The 15,713-nt window shown below is 36.4% G+C and overlaps 1 protein-coding gene across 1 annotated transcript in view; it reads left to right on the top strand.

The window, feature by feature from the left end:
- Positions 1-4,321: 4,321 nt before the first annotated feature.
- Positions 4,322-15,713, top strand: part of LOC126979878 (zinc finger protein ush) — a 288,948-nt gene continuing 277,556 nt past the window's right edge. Inside the window, exon 1 of the mRNA XM_050829445.1 lies at positions 4,322-4,451. Within this exon, the coding sequence (XP_050685402.1) occupies positions 4,412-4,451 (40 nt within the window). The 5' untranslated portion in view covers positions 4,322-4,411. The remainder of the gene's footprint in view (positions 4,452-15,713) is intronic.

Genomic DNA, 15,713 nt, shown 5'->3' with positions numbered 1-15,713 from the left:
AAGCTTTTTATCTAACGTGATACCCGAGAAGATCAAGAAGACTATAACAATAGACTATAACATTGCCAAGTTCTCTAGACAGTCGAACGACTCACATTTAGCTTCTGGGACAGAATATAACATTGACTACACCCTTCCTCCTAGCTGTTATCGTTCTATCAACCATTTTAGAGACCGCTAAATAATGGTATCAAAAAATTGTGACTTAAAAATATTTTTTTTTTATGGTAAAGGAGGACAAACGAGCATACGGCTCACCTGGTGTTAAGTGGTCACCGCTGCCCACATTCTCTTGCAACACTAGAGGAATCACAGGAGCGTTGCCGGCCTTCAAGGAAGGTGTATGCGCTTTTTTTTAATGTACCCATGTCGTATCATCCCGGAAACACCGCACAAGGAAGTTCATTCCACAGCTTTGTAGTACGTGGAAGAAAGCTCCTTGAAAACCGCAATGCCGCGGACCGCCACACATCCAGATGGTGGGGATGATATCCTAACTTGTGGCGTGTCGTGCGAAGGTGGAATTCAGTGGCAGGAATATCAAGGAAGTAGGACAATTCGCCAATGATTATCTAAAATTGATTTAGAGTAAATATGATCTATCAACGATACCCGCCACGATACGCAATTAACTGCAATTTTGTGTAAGTCCGACATAATACTATGTAAATAACTAAAGTAGGAAATTTTAAGTTGTATATTTAACATGCTGAGTGGTTGTATGATTTAAAAGATGTGTTGGTAGTTTCTTATCAGTTCTTCTCAGCCATGTCAAAGCCTATTTACGGACTGATGTTGCTTCATGAAGTTCACCAAGTGTTGTTGCAATATGTTATGGTCGCTCGCTATGGTGGGTTTATATATTATTATCTATTCTATTCTAAAATTATGGTGAGTGATGGAATTTGGCACTAGATATCAGATGGAATACACACAATGAAGCGATGTCTCTACACAACACCAAGCGATTGACATTTATTTACGGTATGTGTGGATTGATGGATCTACTATACGCAATAACTCTTGTGTTTATAAGTATTAATTTACGTTTTCTTCTTTTTTGACTTACTCGTGTAAGCCTTTCAGTTTTTGACATTTGAGTATTTTTGTTGCGTCACTTGGCATATATTGTAATTGAAATGATTTGTAAAACAATTAAAATGTAAATCTTGACTTAAAAGAGTGGCAATGAGTTTCTTGCTACTTCTTCTCATTAGCTCAACCCTTTACGGAGTAGCGGTAAATTCAATAATAATTTTTATTTATTTTTGACATTCATAAGTGTCATTTCCGTGACCAACATGAATAAAGTGTTTTTGAATTTGAATTTGAATTGAGCCCTTCACTGTGGACTTATAACTGAAAACCCAATTCGAGCAGTTTTGCGTTGCTCGCGGCTGAAAAGTTTCGATCTGATGCCTGTTATATGTGGCTGGAACTGCTCTTTAGGAATATGCTAGAGTACCTATAGAATTTGAATCGGCGTTTTGTCTCGCTCTTACAACCACATTGGTTGATGTTTCTAGAACGATTTCAATCCACGCTTCTCTTGGTCGTCTTATAGCCTACTAGTCTGGTCAATTTAGACCAAAAAATGAGAGTGAAGTTACATAAAGTCCCAACAAGCTGAAAATCAGTGAAATTGTCCAAAATATAATTATAAATGTAATAAACAATGTTTAAAAGTTCCCTATCATTCCCGTGTATGGAAAAAAAATTATTCAAAGTCAAAGTTAAAAAAAATGAGTTTTTCGCGATTTTCAGCACACATTTTTTATAGATAATTTTATGATCTACAATTTTTGTCCGAGGTACTTTTATGATAAAACTTGCGGATTTTCTGAAAAACTCATTTTTTTGACCTTTGACCTTGAATAATTTTTTTTCCATACACGGGAATGATGGGGATCTTTTAACCATTGTTTATAAATAAACTAAATTGACCGGACTATACCGTTTTAAGTTACTATCAATTAAGCCGCATACCCACCTGCCCCTTCAAATATTGTAGATCTGAATTCGTAGGGATATATTCTTCTTGAGTTTGGTTAGGTATAATAACAGCAAGAGACTCCATCTAGAGCTATAAATTATCTGACGCAAAATGTTTACAAATAGACATTTTGCTTAAGATTGGATTTTTAGGACGTGTAACGTTTCCCGCGTTTATTTGCAAGGTTGCTTGACATTTGGAATAACTTCAGAATGATCATTGTACTGACAGTATAGGCAAAATTTTGCATATTCTTGGTTTATTCTCAGGTATAAATTTTATACCAAGTATATTTGTAAGGCCGAATGTGCTTTGTACTTGACTACGTATAAATACGTTTCAATAATCCATATATATATATATATATATATATATATATACATATATAAGAGACTTCCACGTATATAGTCACTCATCACGATATCTCTGGAACCATTAGAGCTAAAGACTTGAAATTTAGTAGGAATATTCATTTCGCCGAGTGGAGGTCAAGAACGGATTTAACGAAATTCCACCCGCAAGAGCTTTTTTATTTTAAAGTTTAAATGATTAAATCGCGTTTCATTGTATCTGTATTTTACATTAGGTTTTTGCATAAAAGTTACAATTTCTTTTATAATTTTATTTAATCCCACGTTTCGTGACCTCTGCAGATCACGATTCCACGGGGACTTGGATTGTCAGACTCGACAAAGTATTTATCATAGTGTGGATTTTTTTTTGGGAGCAGGAAAATACATTTACGTATTAAAGACACCGAAACGGGGCCCATATGTCCGGCTCGGATGGACCCCTAGCGACTAAAAACCTCTGTGCTGATAGCCCCAAAGGCTTTTACAGCGAAGCCGGGCGGGGCCTTAGAGGCCGAACATTGGGAGGCTTCTTTGATACGGCGGCGCCTTTTCTGTTTTAAACTTCTTATGTCTTAAAATCCAATGCACAATAGCAATGCCGCTTAGTATATTTGATTTAATCAATAATCAAAAGTACATTTTTTTATGACAGTAAGGGACGAGACGAGCAGAAAGTTCAGCTGATGGTCATTGTTTACGCCCGCCCATTACAATGCAGTTCCGCTCAGGGATCTTGAGAAACCTTGAAAAATTCGGCACCTTGAGACATACGACAAAGTCTCATTTGCCTAGCAATTACACTAGCTACGGCGCCCTTCAGACGGAAACACAATAATGCTTACACATTACTGCTTCACGGCAGAAATAGGCGCTGATGTGTTACCCATATGCTAGCTGGCATCCTGTGCAGAGGAGGCTGCCCACTGGTAAAAATACGTAGGTTACAGCGATTACCATTAGATTAACGCCTTGCTCGTCTCCACACATTTTCAAATTATGAATTAAAAATTACTCATCAGTGCTAGGAAAAGATGATGTTACTGGTGAAGAATTAATACTGACGATAAACCTGAAGCAATAAAAAAAAAAAGAATGACAAGGCATGTTATAGATTTTTATTTAGAGAAGAGTATACTTTAGAAATTTGGAGGTAAAACTGCAAACTTGGCGAACGAAATTTTAATTTGGCCACAGATAACACAATATTTGGACTTTTTAAATACTTTGAATTTTGGAATTAATATTATAACCACCTCCTGTAATGATGATCATTTCTGCCGGAAGAGGTCATGACGATCGGACCTACGCTGCCCTCATCCAACCATCCAACCTATTCCGGCATTACGTCTTCCGGTACGTGGTCGCTATTCGAGGACTTTACTGCCCCAACGCCCATCTGTCCGTCGAGTTATGTGCTCTTCCCACTGCCATTTCAGGTCCGCAATCATCTGTGCTATGTCGGTAACTTTAGTTCTCCTACGGATGGCCTCATTTCTGATTCGATCTCGCAGGGAAACTCCGATCATAGCCCTCTCCATTGCCCCCGGAGCGACAATGAGCTTCCTCATAAGGCCCATTGTGAGCGACCACGTCTGCGTTCCGTATGACGTCACTGGCAACACACACTAGTTAAAAAACTTCGTCCTCAGAAGCCTTGCGTCTCACAGTACTTGGTCCCTATTTGAGGACTTAACTGCCCCAACGACCATCTGTCCGTCGAACTAAGTGCCCAGCCCACTGCCATTTTACTTTACAAATTACTCACCCCGTGATAAACTTTAATTTTAAATAATGTTAACCATGCAATTTTCAATCAAAATATATTTGCAGTGGTTTTACACTAATATTTCGAAGGCATCTTCGATGTTTTGAAAACTACAGCCTCTTGAAGCGGGAGAGGAGATAGGCGGGGCTTGTGGCAGGCTTCTTATTGGCGATTCAATTCAACCGCCTCTACGCCAGTACGTAACTGACCGCCGTTCAGAGCGGTTGTATGTCTTTCCTCCAAAAGTTGTCGGATTTCGTGATCAAGTGTTGTGTGATGGTGCTGTTGGGTGTATAGGTCATGTCGCGAAGGAAGCAGAGCAACCCGAAGCCATTAAAACGTAAGTCCATTTTGTACATATAGTAGTTAAAAAGTTTTAACATTAGTAAATGTGACATAGAGTTGACTAACGAAAAGTATAACTTTTTTAATAGTTTTGAAGACAGATATTTGGATATTAACGAAAATATGAGTCTCTTTTTTAGTCGCGTCGTGTTTATAACGTTTGTAACAACGTTGAAATATCGGAAAACCTAAAAATCGTGAATAATATTAAGAGAAGTGTTTATTTACAAAAGTTTGCTAAACTACTTTAATGTGCAACTAATAAATAAATAAGCACTCCTTTTGAAGTTGAGTTTGTGTTTCGTCTTGTTCTGAAAATGTACATATTCTAGATTAGACTTATTTATACAAGTCGTTGAAATGTCATTAAGTTCAGTTAAGTTGGTCTTAGAAACTGAACTGGGAATCGGGAGTAGTAAAATTATAAATAAGTATTTATATATATTTCATATTATGTAAGTAAGTACATACAACGTTCTGCATTTACATATAGTAATAAGTAATGCGAATTATTAGACTTAGCAATGGAAATGAACCTAGAAATGACACAATCGAATTATACCTCTGTGGGCGCACGAGGAAAAGCAACAATTAAATCTACAAATTTCGATTATTTATATATGTATAAGTTTTAGATTATAGCATAACCAGAGCAATACAATAATACCAACATTATAGTATTCGTGTAAACACATGTTGAATGTAAATAAAACACGTTTTAATAATTATTATTATTTATTTATGAGACCAACCTGTGTCAACGCAGATTACATTGATCAAAATTTACAAATAAGTCATGATGATCTTTATTATAACTTTAAATAATAATAAAAGCAAAAGTAGTATAATATTGTATAGTACTGATGTTGCTCCCCTGCACAGCACCAGGAACTAATAAAGTTTCGCTTCATAGCATAAAAGCAATCCACCCGTGCCCCGACAAACATCCCCGATGAGCGAAACATTAGTGGCAGCCGCATCAGTACCCTGAATGCATTATTGTAGTAAATCAGAGCACTTGCAGAAAAAACCAAACAATTTGGTTAATTGATGAGGTAATAATGACGGAAATTATACTCTTACATTGTTTGATGGAAACAAGTACTTTTACACCCAGAATGTTAATTTTAATTTAGCAACGAGAACAGAGTATAAACATTGCGGCATATACTTAGCTTTACTTGTAAACTGCCATGTGTTTTTTTTTGAGAATAAATGATGAGAAGAGCAAGAAGTTTATTTGATGGTAAGTGATACACCCGACCCATTATAATGCAGTGCCACTCAGGGTTTCTGATTAAACCGAAAAATATAAGCGGCAACACAAGTGTGCTGGTCAGTTTGAGACATAAAATGTTAAAGGTCTCATTAGCTTAGTGATTTCACAAGCAACGCCCTTAAAAGCGAAACTCCAAACGGCAAAGACATCAATCGATTTCGGTGCAGCATTCGACACGCTCAATCATTTTTGTATCACATGGCGCGTAAGACTGAAATATTTTTCATTTAAAAATACTTTAGTTATCAACGCTGGTTTTTAATTTAGTCGAAATATTATACGAATAAAAGGTAAGAGACTAACCCGATATAAAAATAGTAGTCTATCTACTTTATGCTTCAATTAAATTTTAATACATTTACCTGAAAGATAATATGTTAATATTGATAGATTATTTTTAATATGTGTATTTGTGTCTTTGTTATTGATTATTTCTTATTAGCATATTTTTTGTATGATTTCAACGTGCCAAGAGCAGCTGATTTATCGGCTTTTATCATTGCCGTTAGCACGAGTGTCATTATCATTCGGATGATCGTTTTCGGAAACTATTTAACTGAAAATTATACAAACAACTTTGAAAATTATATTTTCTCCCAGAGACAGTTCGAGACAATATCACTTTAAAATACTTTTTATAATATTACCACTTATTCAGTATGTGCATGACACTCAACATTTCCGAAAGCAATAAATCAACTTTATTAACGTACTCTCTCGAATAAACCTCCAAGGTTGATACTAAGATTCTAGGTCACCTGGAATATTTTTGTATAATTAAGTTTTAAAATATAGATATATTAATACATATTGTACAAATTAAATGACTGACGATCTGGTCAAGATCGCCGGAGTACATTGGATGATGGCAGCGCAGGACCGATCGTCGTGGAAATCTTTGAGTGCCCTTGTCCAGCAGAGGACGGCTTCCGACTGATGGTGATGATGATACAAAATAAAAACAGCAAAGTAAATGTTAAGGAAGGTGAACTACTGTTAATGCAGCGCTAGGAAAAGGCTGGATCCGTCGATAGTACTTTATACTATTTTATAACATCCATACAGATGACGTGGCGGTAGCGGATAGTTGACAATAATATCATCTTAATAGGATATAACATCACTTATTGAAAGTCAAATACTACCACACGGTATGCCTCAGATCTGACAAGAAGAGGCGCAACAAACTAATCGGGAAAAAAACTTCTGTTTTTTATAAAAATATGGTTACAATGTGGAATTATTAAATATCTGGGTGGTCGGTCTTTGGTATCATTAAGAAATTCATTTATGATATATTAACCTTTACCACACAAACGTTTTTTAACAATTCTTTTGAATTACATAATACATTTGTTTTGAACATTATCTGGCATCTTGTTGTAAGAACATACACAACAATATCAATTAATAAGAATCAAAGGAAATACTTTCACTTGAATTTTCAAAAAAATACAAAGATATTACAGATTTTATTCTATTGATTGATTGCAATTGTCTAATTGTGAAAAAGTGTAGTAAAAAAATCGTCGAAATTTCAACTTTTTTGTGATTGAATTTGTGTTCAATTTCGGACTTCATTAAACTACATCAAACTGGAACCTTGTCTTTTTTAATTACCTGTACCTTTACATATTTGATTTAAATGAGGTATGTGCAAATAACTGGAAGGAATTCACTAATTGATAGTCAACAATAAATTAGATTTTTGGAGTGGAAAAAGTTGGTTAAATAAAATACGCCTATTTTCAACTATAGTTTGAGCCAGAACGGTTTGTCGCAGGAAAACCTTAATAGTGCGATTTGTAGGAAATTTTGTGTACTTTCATTTTGTATGGAAAGGTTTTTCACGAAAATTTGATAGTTTCCGAGTTATAAACAGAAAACTGCCAAAAAGAGATTTGTTTATCTTTTTTTGTATTTTCTTCAATGTTCTATCACGTAACTTTGTTAGCAAACCTCAGATTCAGATTCTGCACCCCAAAAAACATACAAAATGGAAGAAATCAAAACTACCCCAAAACATTCCCGCTAGGGGTTCTTTTGAGCACAAATTTATCGGACTAAATATAGTTTTGACTGTCCCTATTCGTTAGAAATTTTTTGTAAGCGATTCGATTGGATATTATATCGAGTTCAACAAACTGTTATCTTCATAAATGTATTCTTTGATTGTTTGTTTATCAATGCTGTGACGATATCACTTAATTATAACATAACATAGTGGAAACATCCAGTAGTTTATAACAACTCGTAAGATTCAGATTTATCTATAATTATTTAAGACCTTTCTTGCTAAGGTAATTGGAATCAAATTCAGATTTTCGCCAAAGTCCACCTTCACACGACACGCCACAAGCTTAATTAGCTTCCTTGCGAGGTCTTACTTGTATAAAATATGCGTATACCTTCCTAAAATGCCGGCATCACTCCTGTGAATCCTCTTGTCTAAAATTTTTTGAATCATTGCGAAAATACTAGGTTCCTTGAATGCTGAATGGCTTATATAAGAGTTGATATGTCGTATCTTTATTCCGATTGGTCAGAAACATCATCTAACCTAACATCACCTCAATATTAGCCAATCAATGGTTATGAGACAATTGTGATTGGCAACTTACCTACCCTTGCTAGCTATGATATTTGCGAAACCTGCATTAGATTCAAATAATCAAGTCCTTCAAGGATTTAGCAATAATAACTGGTCATTGCCATTATATGGATTGACATTATATAAATTAATCCCCTTATTCATAATAGTCTGCTAACTTAAAGCATTGCTAATTCTCACTCTGTCTTCTTCTATTGACCTAAGTCAGAATGAGAATAATCACTCGTAAGCGGCTGTTTAAAGTTAGCGGACCATTATCAATAAGGGGGTAAATCTGTAGTGTGACTCAGCTGTGCTGGTGTCTAATAATTGTAAAAGATAAATTTTGATTTGCGTATCAGCCATTTTATAACTTCCAATTATATCTTTTTTTAAATGTGTTGTTTTAACCGTAATTTGTTGATCAATTACTGCTTCCCTTGCGTATTGAACTGTCTGAACAGACATACAGCAAAATCGAAGCCAAAAAAATTGGTTTCGATAAAAGTTTGATATATTTCAAGTATTATCATTATTAATACCTAATTATTTAACAAATTTGCTGAATGTCAATTGTCAATAACTACGCATGAATTTGTCAATTTCAATATTTTCCCCTTTTTAAAAATAATTTTAATTTGTAATTAATCTCAGAAGTGAGGGTTATCACTTAAAAAAAAAAACAAATTGTTAAGATTTGATAGAGCGACATCTCAAGCCAATTTCCTAATATGCAAATATTGGGGTTTAGCAGGTTATCAACTGTACAGTAGATTATGTATATGAAGCCCCAACCTGAAAGTTGAACAAGACATACCAAGATTTATGAACGACACGTTATTCGAACGGCTGGCTAAGTGGAAGAGCGATTGGACGGAACCCGAGAGGTCGCAGGTTCGAGTCCCGCATCGGTAGATAGTATCAGCTGTACAACTAACGGCCGTTCCCAATATTCAGACTATCTCCTACTTGAGATAAAAATCGTAACTATCGTTGACTTTTCTGTCCCAATAAACTTATCGACGGAAACTCACCTTATCCGTACACGCTGCTGTCTGTCAATGGGAAGACGTATAGCTTACCAGCGATATAAAGTTTGTATGGAAATTGCAATTCACGCGTCCCAATATAAGGCGATAAGAATGACTTATCGGGTATATTGGAATATTTCAGATTATTGACAGCTAATTACTGACAGTAGAAGGTAGTAATTTATGTCTATCTGTAGATAGAATATTGGGAACGGCCGTAATATGTTATAAGCAAGTAGGTACATGACTTTGATTTGATTGTTCATTAGGGCTAAGGAGTGTTTTAAACGATTATTTAATTTAAGATAAATTATTCAAATAAAGATAGCACAGCGTTATCGCGCTGTGATAATTTTTGTTGTCACTTTCTCTCATTGTTTTGATTATTTAAAGTAAATAATATTAAAACTTTATTTATTGGTCATAAATGAGGTTCACTTCGAACTGATTTACTCAAACTCAAATATTTTTCACTTCATAAAAGTCAAAATCTACGTTTACAAAGATATATCTCGGACCCATAGACTAAGAAATAATAGCATATGCTATTATGGTCTATATAGACCAGACCACCAGACAGACCATGGACATGAGCATTTCGGTGATGATAACCCATAAGATTTTGCCCTAGAAAATTTATTGAATTTGGCGTTACTTTGCGGAAATCCATAATAATACAAATGATTTAAGTTTTCTTTAGTGTTAATTCCGCCAATATTTGTTTTTAAAATAATCCGACACGTGTTTCACCTCTACACGAGGCATCCTCAGGACGTGTTGTCTCGCCAAAATCTGGCACAAGACTCAAGACTTAGTCTCGTATAGTATAGTATATTTGTATAGATTTTGCCCTACCAAATTATGCCCTCTTCTTTCAAGAACAGGGCACTTTGATTGAAGGAAGAGTGAATGCAAGAAACATGGTGAATGGAGCTTTGCACTCCTTTATGAACAAGCAGAATGTGTCTAACAAGGCTCGTTTGGCTGTGCATGAAGGGTTGGTTCCAACACTCATGTACGGAAGTGAAAGTTGGGTATGGCAGAAGAAACATGAAAGCAGAATAAATTCAGTTGAGATGAGAGTGTTGAGAAGTATGATAGGACTTAAACTGAGTGACAAATAGTGAGATAAGGAAACGTTGTAGTCTGAAAGAAGATGTTGTGACAAAAACTGAGAAAGTTATATTGAGATGGTTTGGCCTTGTCGAGAGAATGAATGAAGAACGATTGACGAAAAAAGTGTATAAGGCCAGTGTGAATGAAAGTGTTGGCAGGAGTAGACCAAGGCGGCTGTGTCGAGACCAAATCAGGGACGTCTTGAAAAAAGGTCAGGTCAAGAGTACTCTAAACCGAATCGCATATATGGAAGGAATAATGAAAGTGGACGAAGCGAAACAAGTATGTAAGGATCGTAACAAGTGGAAAGAAGTGGTCTCTGCCTACCCCTACGGGAAAGAGGCGTGATTATATGTATGTATGTATGTAAAAAGTGCCCAATGTGGCTAAAGAAGTTCAAATTCAAGTATTTTTATTCAAAATAGGATGTGACATCACTTATCAAAAAACTACCACCCATTCCAAAATGAATGCCTCAGGCCTGAGAAGAACGGGCGCAAGAAATTCAGCGGCCTTTTTTTTGATCAAAAAATATGTTTACAATGTAACATTGTACAATTAAACTTATTATTTAATAGCCTGAGGGCGGTCGCTCCATTCCCAATTTGTGGTATCATTAAGAAAGTCATTTATGTTATAATAACCTTTTAACAATTCTTTTGAATAACGTAATTCTTTTGTTTTGAGTTCTCACTTCAAAATAATAACTATGCATCTTCCCTGTCGAAGGAGTCACATTGTGAGCGAGGCGTGTCAGTAATAAACAAGTGTGCGCGCCGGCAAACGTGTCCGCTATCTACCATTAGTTGAGTGCCACTCCGTGCAATCTTACCACAGCACATCTCTACACCAACCAATTACACGGTGCTATCTGCACGACAAAACGCCGGCCCACTTCACTAGACCAAGATTGAGGTCTTTTAAATAAATATCAACACAATCTCGCCTGTCTACCGAAGGAGGAACAGATTACGGGCTCCGTGCACTGTAGTCCTCATACTTAGATCATACTATAAGTTTCTGGATTCCCTTTAAAAGTGCTATACTAGTTCCAGAGAGATTGGATAATCCTGGAGCATCTAATTGTACAGCTATGAGGCCCTAAAAAAAAAATTCCTATTAGTGCACACATTGTGATGTTTAAAAAAAAATATTGACCCTACTGTACTTTCATGTACACCACGGCCGAAAATTAATGAAATTTGTAGCGTTTTGGTTAAAATTTCGTTGGCAAATCTTCAAAAAGAAAGACCCTTTGCGCTGATTGAGTCTTTCAGGTCCATAGCATTAAACCCAGATTGATTCACCGGTGACATTATTATTTACATGAAATGTCTGTCCTACGTTTTATTTTTTTTCAATTCCATTCTACACTGGTCATCCTTCAGGTGCACATGCAAATTATTTGGTTTATGACTTATACCAATACCTAAAACAATACGAATTTGCTGACATGTATTTTTATATCAGTTACAATCTGTTGTGGTATGGTATCAATTTTAGTTTTATTAACAGCAGTCGCATTCACATTCTTTTTTACCAGGTCCTTTGCACACAAAGCCGGCTAGATTATGGGTACCACAACGGCGCCTATTTCTGCCGTGAAGCAGTAATGTGTAAACATTATTGTGTTTCGGTCTGAAGGGCGCCGTAGCTAGTGAAGTTACTGGGCAAATGAGACTTAACATCTTATGTCTCAAGGTGACGAGCGCAATTATAGTGCCGCTTAGAATCTTGGGGTTTTCAATAATCTTAAGCGGCACTGCATTGTAATGGGTAGGGTGTATCAATTACCATCAGCCGAACTTCTTGGTCGTCTTGTCCCTTACTTTCATAAAAAAAATTCACGACCATCATCACAAAGACAGTTACGTTTATGTCTGATTTCACTGAATCAGGAATAAAGAGCTACTAGATGGATGATGAAAATCTAATTTCTAAATAATCTTAATATCAGAGATCCCATATTGAAACTTTATTACAAAAATTTGAAGTAGCGGCAAGATAACCGTATTAGGAGTATAATTTGTTTAGGGCAGTACTACAACTATTTCTGATACGGTTCGCTAAAAATGGACTTTTGAAAGTTTTACTTCATTGAAAAATTAAATAGAGACTTACATATATTAAATCTGCAGACCTTTTTTTTTAAATAAACACAAAGCGACTGTCGCACTGTGCTACTCACTTCTCGCCAACAGTAGGATTCTCATATTGATTGAAACTTTCAGTTAATACTCAAATACTGAATCTCCGTTATGTTAGTCAGGATTAGTGAAGCTGACAGGCTTTGAATAGTTGATAAGTAATAATTCTATTATTTTTCTGTACAAATAACAATAAATCTGACTCCACACTTACGAAATATAATGTGTTCTAGGTAGCCCAATTTTAAATTTTTAATGAGCCCAATGATTACGAAACTGAAGTGGCAGTGGGCAGTGCACATAGTTCGACGAACAGATGGCCGTTGGGGCAGTAAAGTCCTCGAATGGCGACCATGTACCGGAAGATGCAGTGTAGGTAGGCCCCCCACAAGATGGACCGAGGATCTGGTCAAGATTGCCGGAATACGTTGGATGAGGGCAGCGCAGGACCGATCGTCGTGGAAATCTTTGGGAGAGGCCTTTGTCCAGCAGTGGACGTCTTCCGGCTGATGATGATGATGATGAATGAGCACAATTATAATGAAAACCAATTGGGGGATATATTAATAGTAGATAGTTTAAACTTTAACTACTAATTAATTACATGCATACATCATGTAAAAGGCAGCAAAGCACACTAAGTCGTGAGGAATAGATATTGTTTACTTATATTGACGAACATAAATCACCGATGCCATCAAAAAGAGACCAAGAGGCAGACCACAGATGTGAAGACTTCAAAAAAACTGCATTGACAAACTCAGTGAAGGTAGCATAAATTTTGTTGCTTGGCTGAGCGAGAGAGAAAATGAGATCTGCAGAAGATGATGTTAACCATAGATAATTTATACGTCTAGATAGAGTATTTTGCTGTTAGACAACCGATAAAAACAAGCCAGGAATATTAGTTTAATGTGCGTGACAAGAAGCTACGTCGTACACTCGCGATTTGTGTGACACTTTGTGTTAGTGTGTTTGAATTGCTCTATATGGAGGTTAGTTTTAATCTCTATTTTTTTTGACATTTTCACAGCTGTCATAGTCGAAACTCAGAAGATGTCAACATTCAGGTGTGTTTGTTCACACAGGTTTTGCTTCTTAAAAAAAATACACAAACGTAAGTGAATTGCAGGGTACTTGTAAATAAGTATGCGGTAAGAACTAGGTTTGTTTGTTTGTAATTTTATACAATAAGTTTGTAAAAATTAGAATAAGTGTTTAATGTTATTAATTGTAATAAATACTTTGAAGTCATATTGTAATTAGTTTGAAGTACTGATATTATGTCATATAGTATATTCTTAGTTTTCTCTTAGTTATTTATAACATACGACGAGTGTAGTACACGGTAATTTAAGTAAATTGTAAAATACTTTTTTTTGTGTGTAAAATAAAAAATTAATAGTGTTATCGCGGATCACGTTAATTAAAGAAAATGCCAAATGAATGTTTCCGTGCAAAGTTCAACTGTGTATGACAAATGCAATAAACAATGTATAAAAACTTAATGATAATGAATCAAGGTTAAGGCAGAGCATATGATTCACGGTGTACATGCAAGTTTCGATAATGCCACACAAAAACAGATATACTGTGTTGCGGACAATTGCCGCCAGGAGGTCACACCTGCACAGATGATATAAAATATACAATTTTATGCGACACTCTACTCTGTGTTTGACTGAGTTAGTTAAAAAAAGTGTGTGCGTGTTATCTTTACGCGCGGTTGAAGTAAAACTTAATAATAACTTTAGGAATAATTTTGCGCGGCGACCATTTTCGATTTAAAAAATTATCCCAAATTCACCCTCGAAAACTTCGGATACGATATCCATATTGTTGAAATCATATGTTGCGCGGGGGCCCTACGAGATTTTACAACGAGATCGAATTTGAAATGAGATCCGTAGGAAAACCAAAGTCACTGACATAGCCCAAACGATTGCGAAACTGAAGTGGCAGTGGGCAGGGCACATAGCTCGGCGGACAGATGGCCGTTGGGGCAGTAAGGTCCTCGAATGGCTACCACGTACCGGAACGCGTAGTGTTAGTAGGCCCCCACAAGATGAACTGACGGTCTGGTTAAGATCGCTGGAATAGGTTGGATGAGGGCAGCGCAGGAGCGATTGTCATGGCGATCTTTGGGGGAGGCCTTTGTCCAGCAGTGGACGTCTTCCGGTTGAAATGGTGATGATGAGGAAAGGCTATAATTTTATATTTCCACTCAGTTCGGACTTTGCAACACCTTAAATACTGTCAACCAAGATAAATTTACAAACACATTACGATCACATCCGACATGTTGATCGCAAGTGAAGTTTGCGAACAACAAACAAAACGAAAAGTCTGACAAAGACACATTTATTCCTTAAGTTTTTGTATGTTGGGATCTCGTACATGCACGCTATTATTATTGTGAAAAAATCTAAAAAAATTGAGGATGATAGTTAACCTCTACTTTGAGCAATGCACTCACACTAACACAAAGTGACAAACAAAATATATGAGGTTGACTGTGAAGCTCTATTTTGCGCAATGTACGCACACTAACAAAAAGTGACGAAAAATTCCCGAGTGTAAGACTGTAACTTGTCACGTACATTAAAGTAATAAGCCTGGCCTGTTCTCATCGGTTGTCCACCAGTAAGAGGATCTTTCTTGACGTAAAAAATATCCAACCACCAGGTATATATCTCATCCTAGTGTGGCGCTGTTAATGCTAATGAAAATTGACAGAGGTGGAAAATGATAAATAAGTGCATAGTACGTCTTGAATATGCATATACAAGTGTGTGACAGGAAATGTTTGAATAGCTAAAAACACATCTGATTGATAAGACACCATCACCAGTGGGAGGCTCCTTTGCACAAGATGCCGGCTGGGCTATGGGTACCACAACGGCGCCTATTTCTGCCGGCAAGCAATAATGTGCAAGCATTACTGTGTTTTGGTCTGAACGGCGCCGTAGCTAGGGAAATTACTGGGCAAATCAGACTTGACATCATATGTCTCAAGGTGACGAGCGCAGTTGTAGTGCCGCTCAGAATTTTTGGGTTTTTCAATAATCTTGAGCGGCACTGCATTGTAATGGGC

The sequence above is a fragment of the Leptidea sinapis genome, chromosome 4 (assembly GCF_905404315.1).
Source record: "Leptidea sinapis chromosome 4, ilLepSina1.1, whole genome shotgun sequence".
Taxonomy (NCBI): domain Eukaryota; kingdom Metazoa; phylum Arthropoda; class Insecta; order Lepidoptera; family Pieridae; genus Leptidea; species Leptidea sinapis.
The sequence above is the reverse complement of the archived record's forward strand: the minus strand, read 5'-3'. Positions and strand labels throughout refer to the sequence as shown.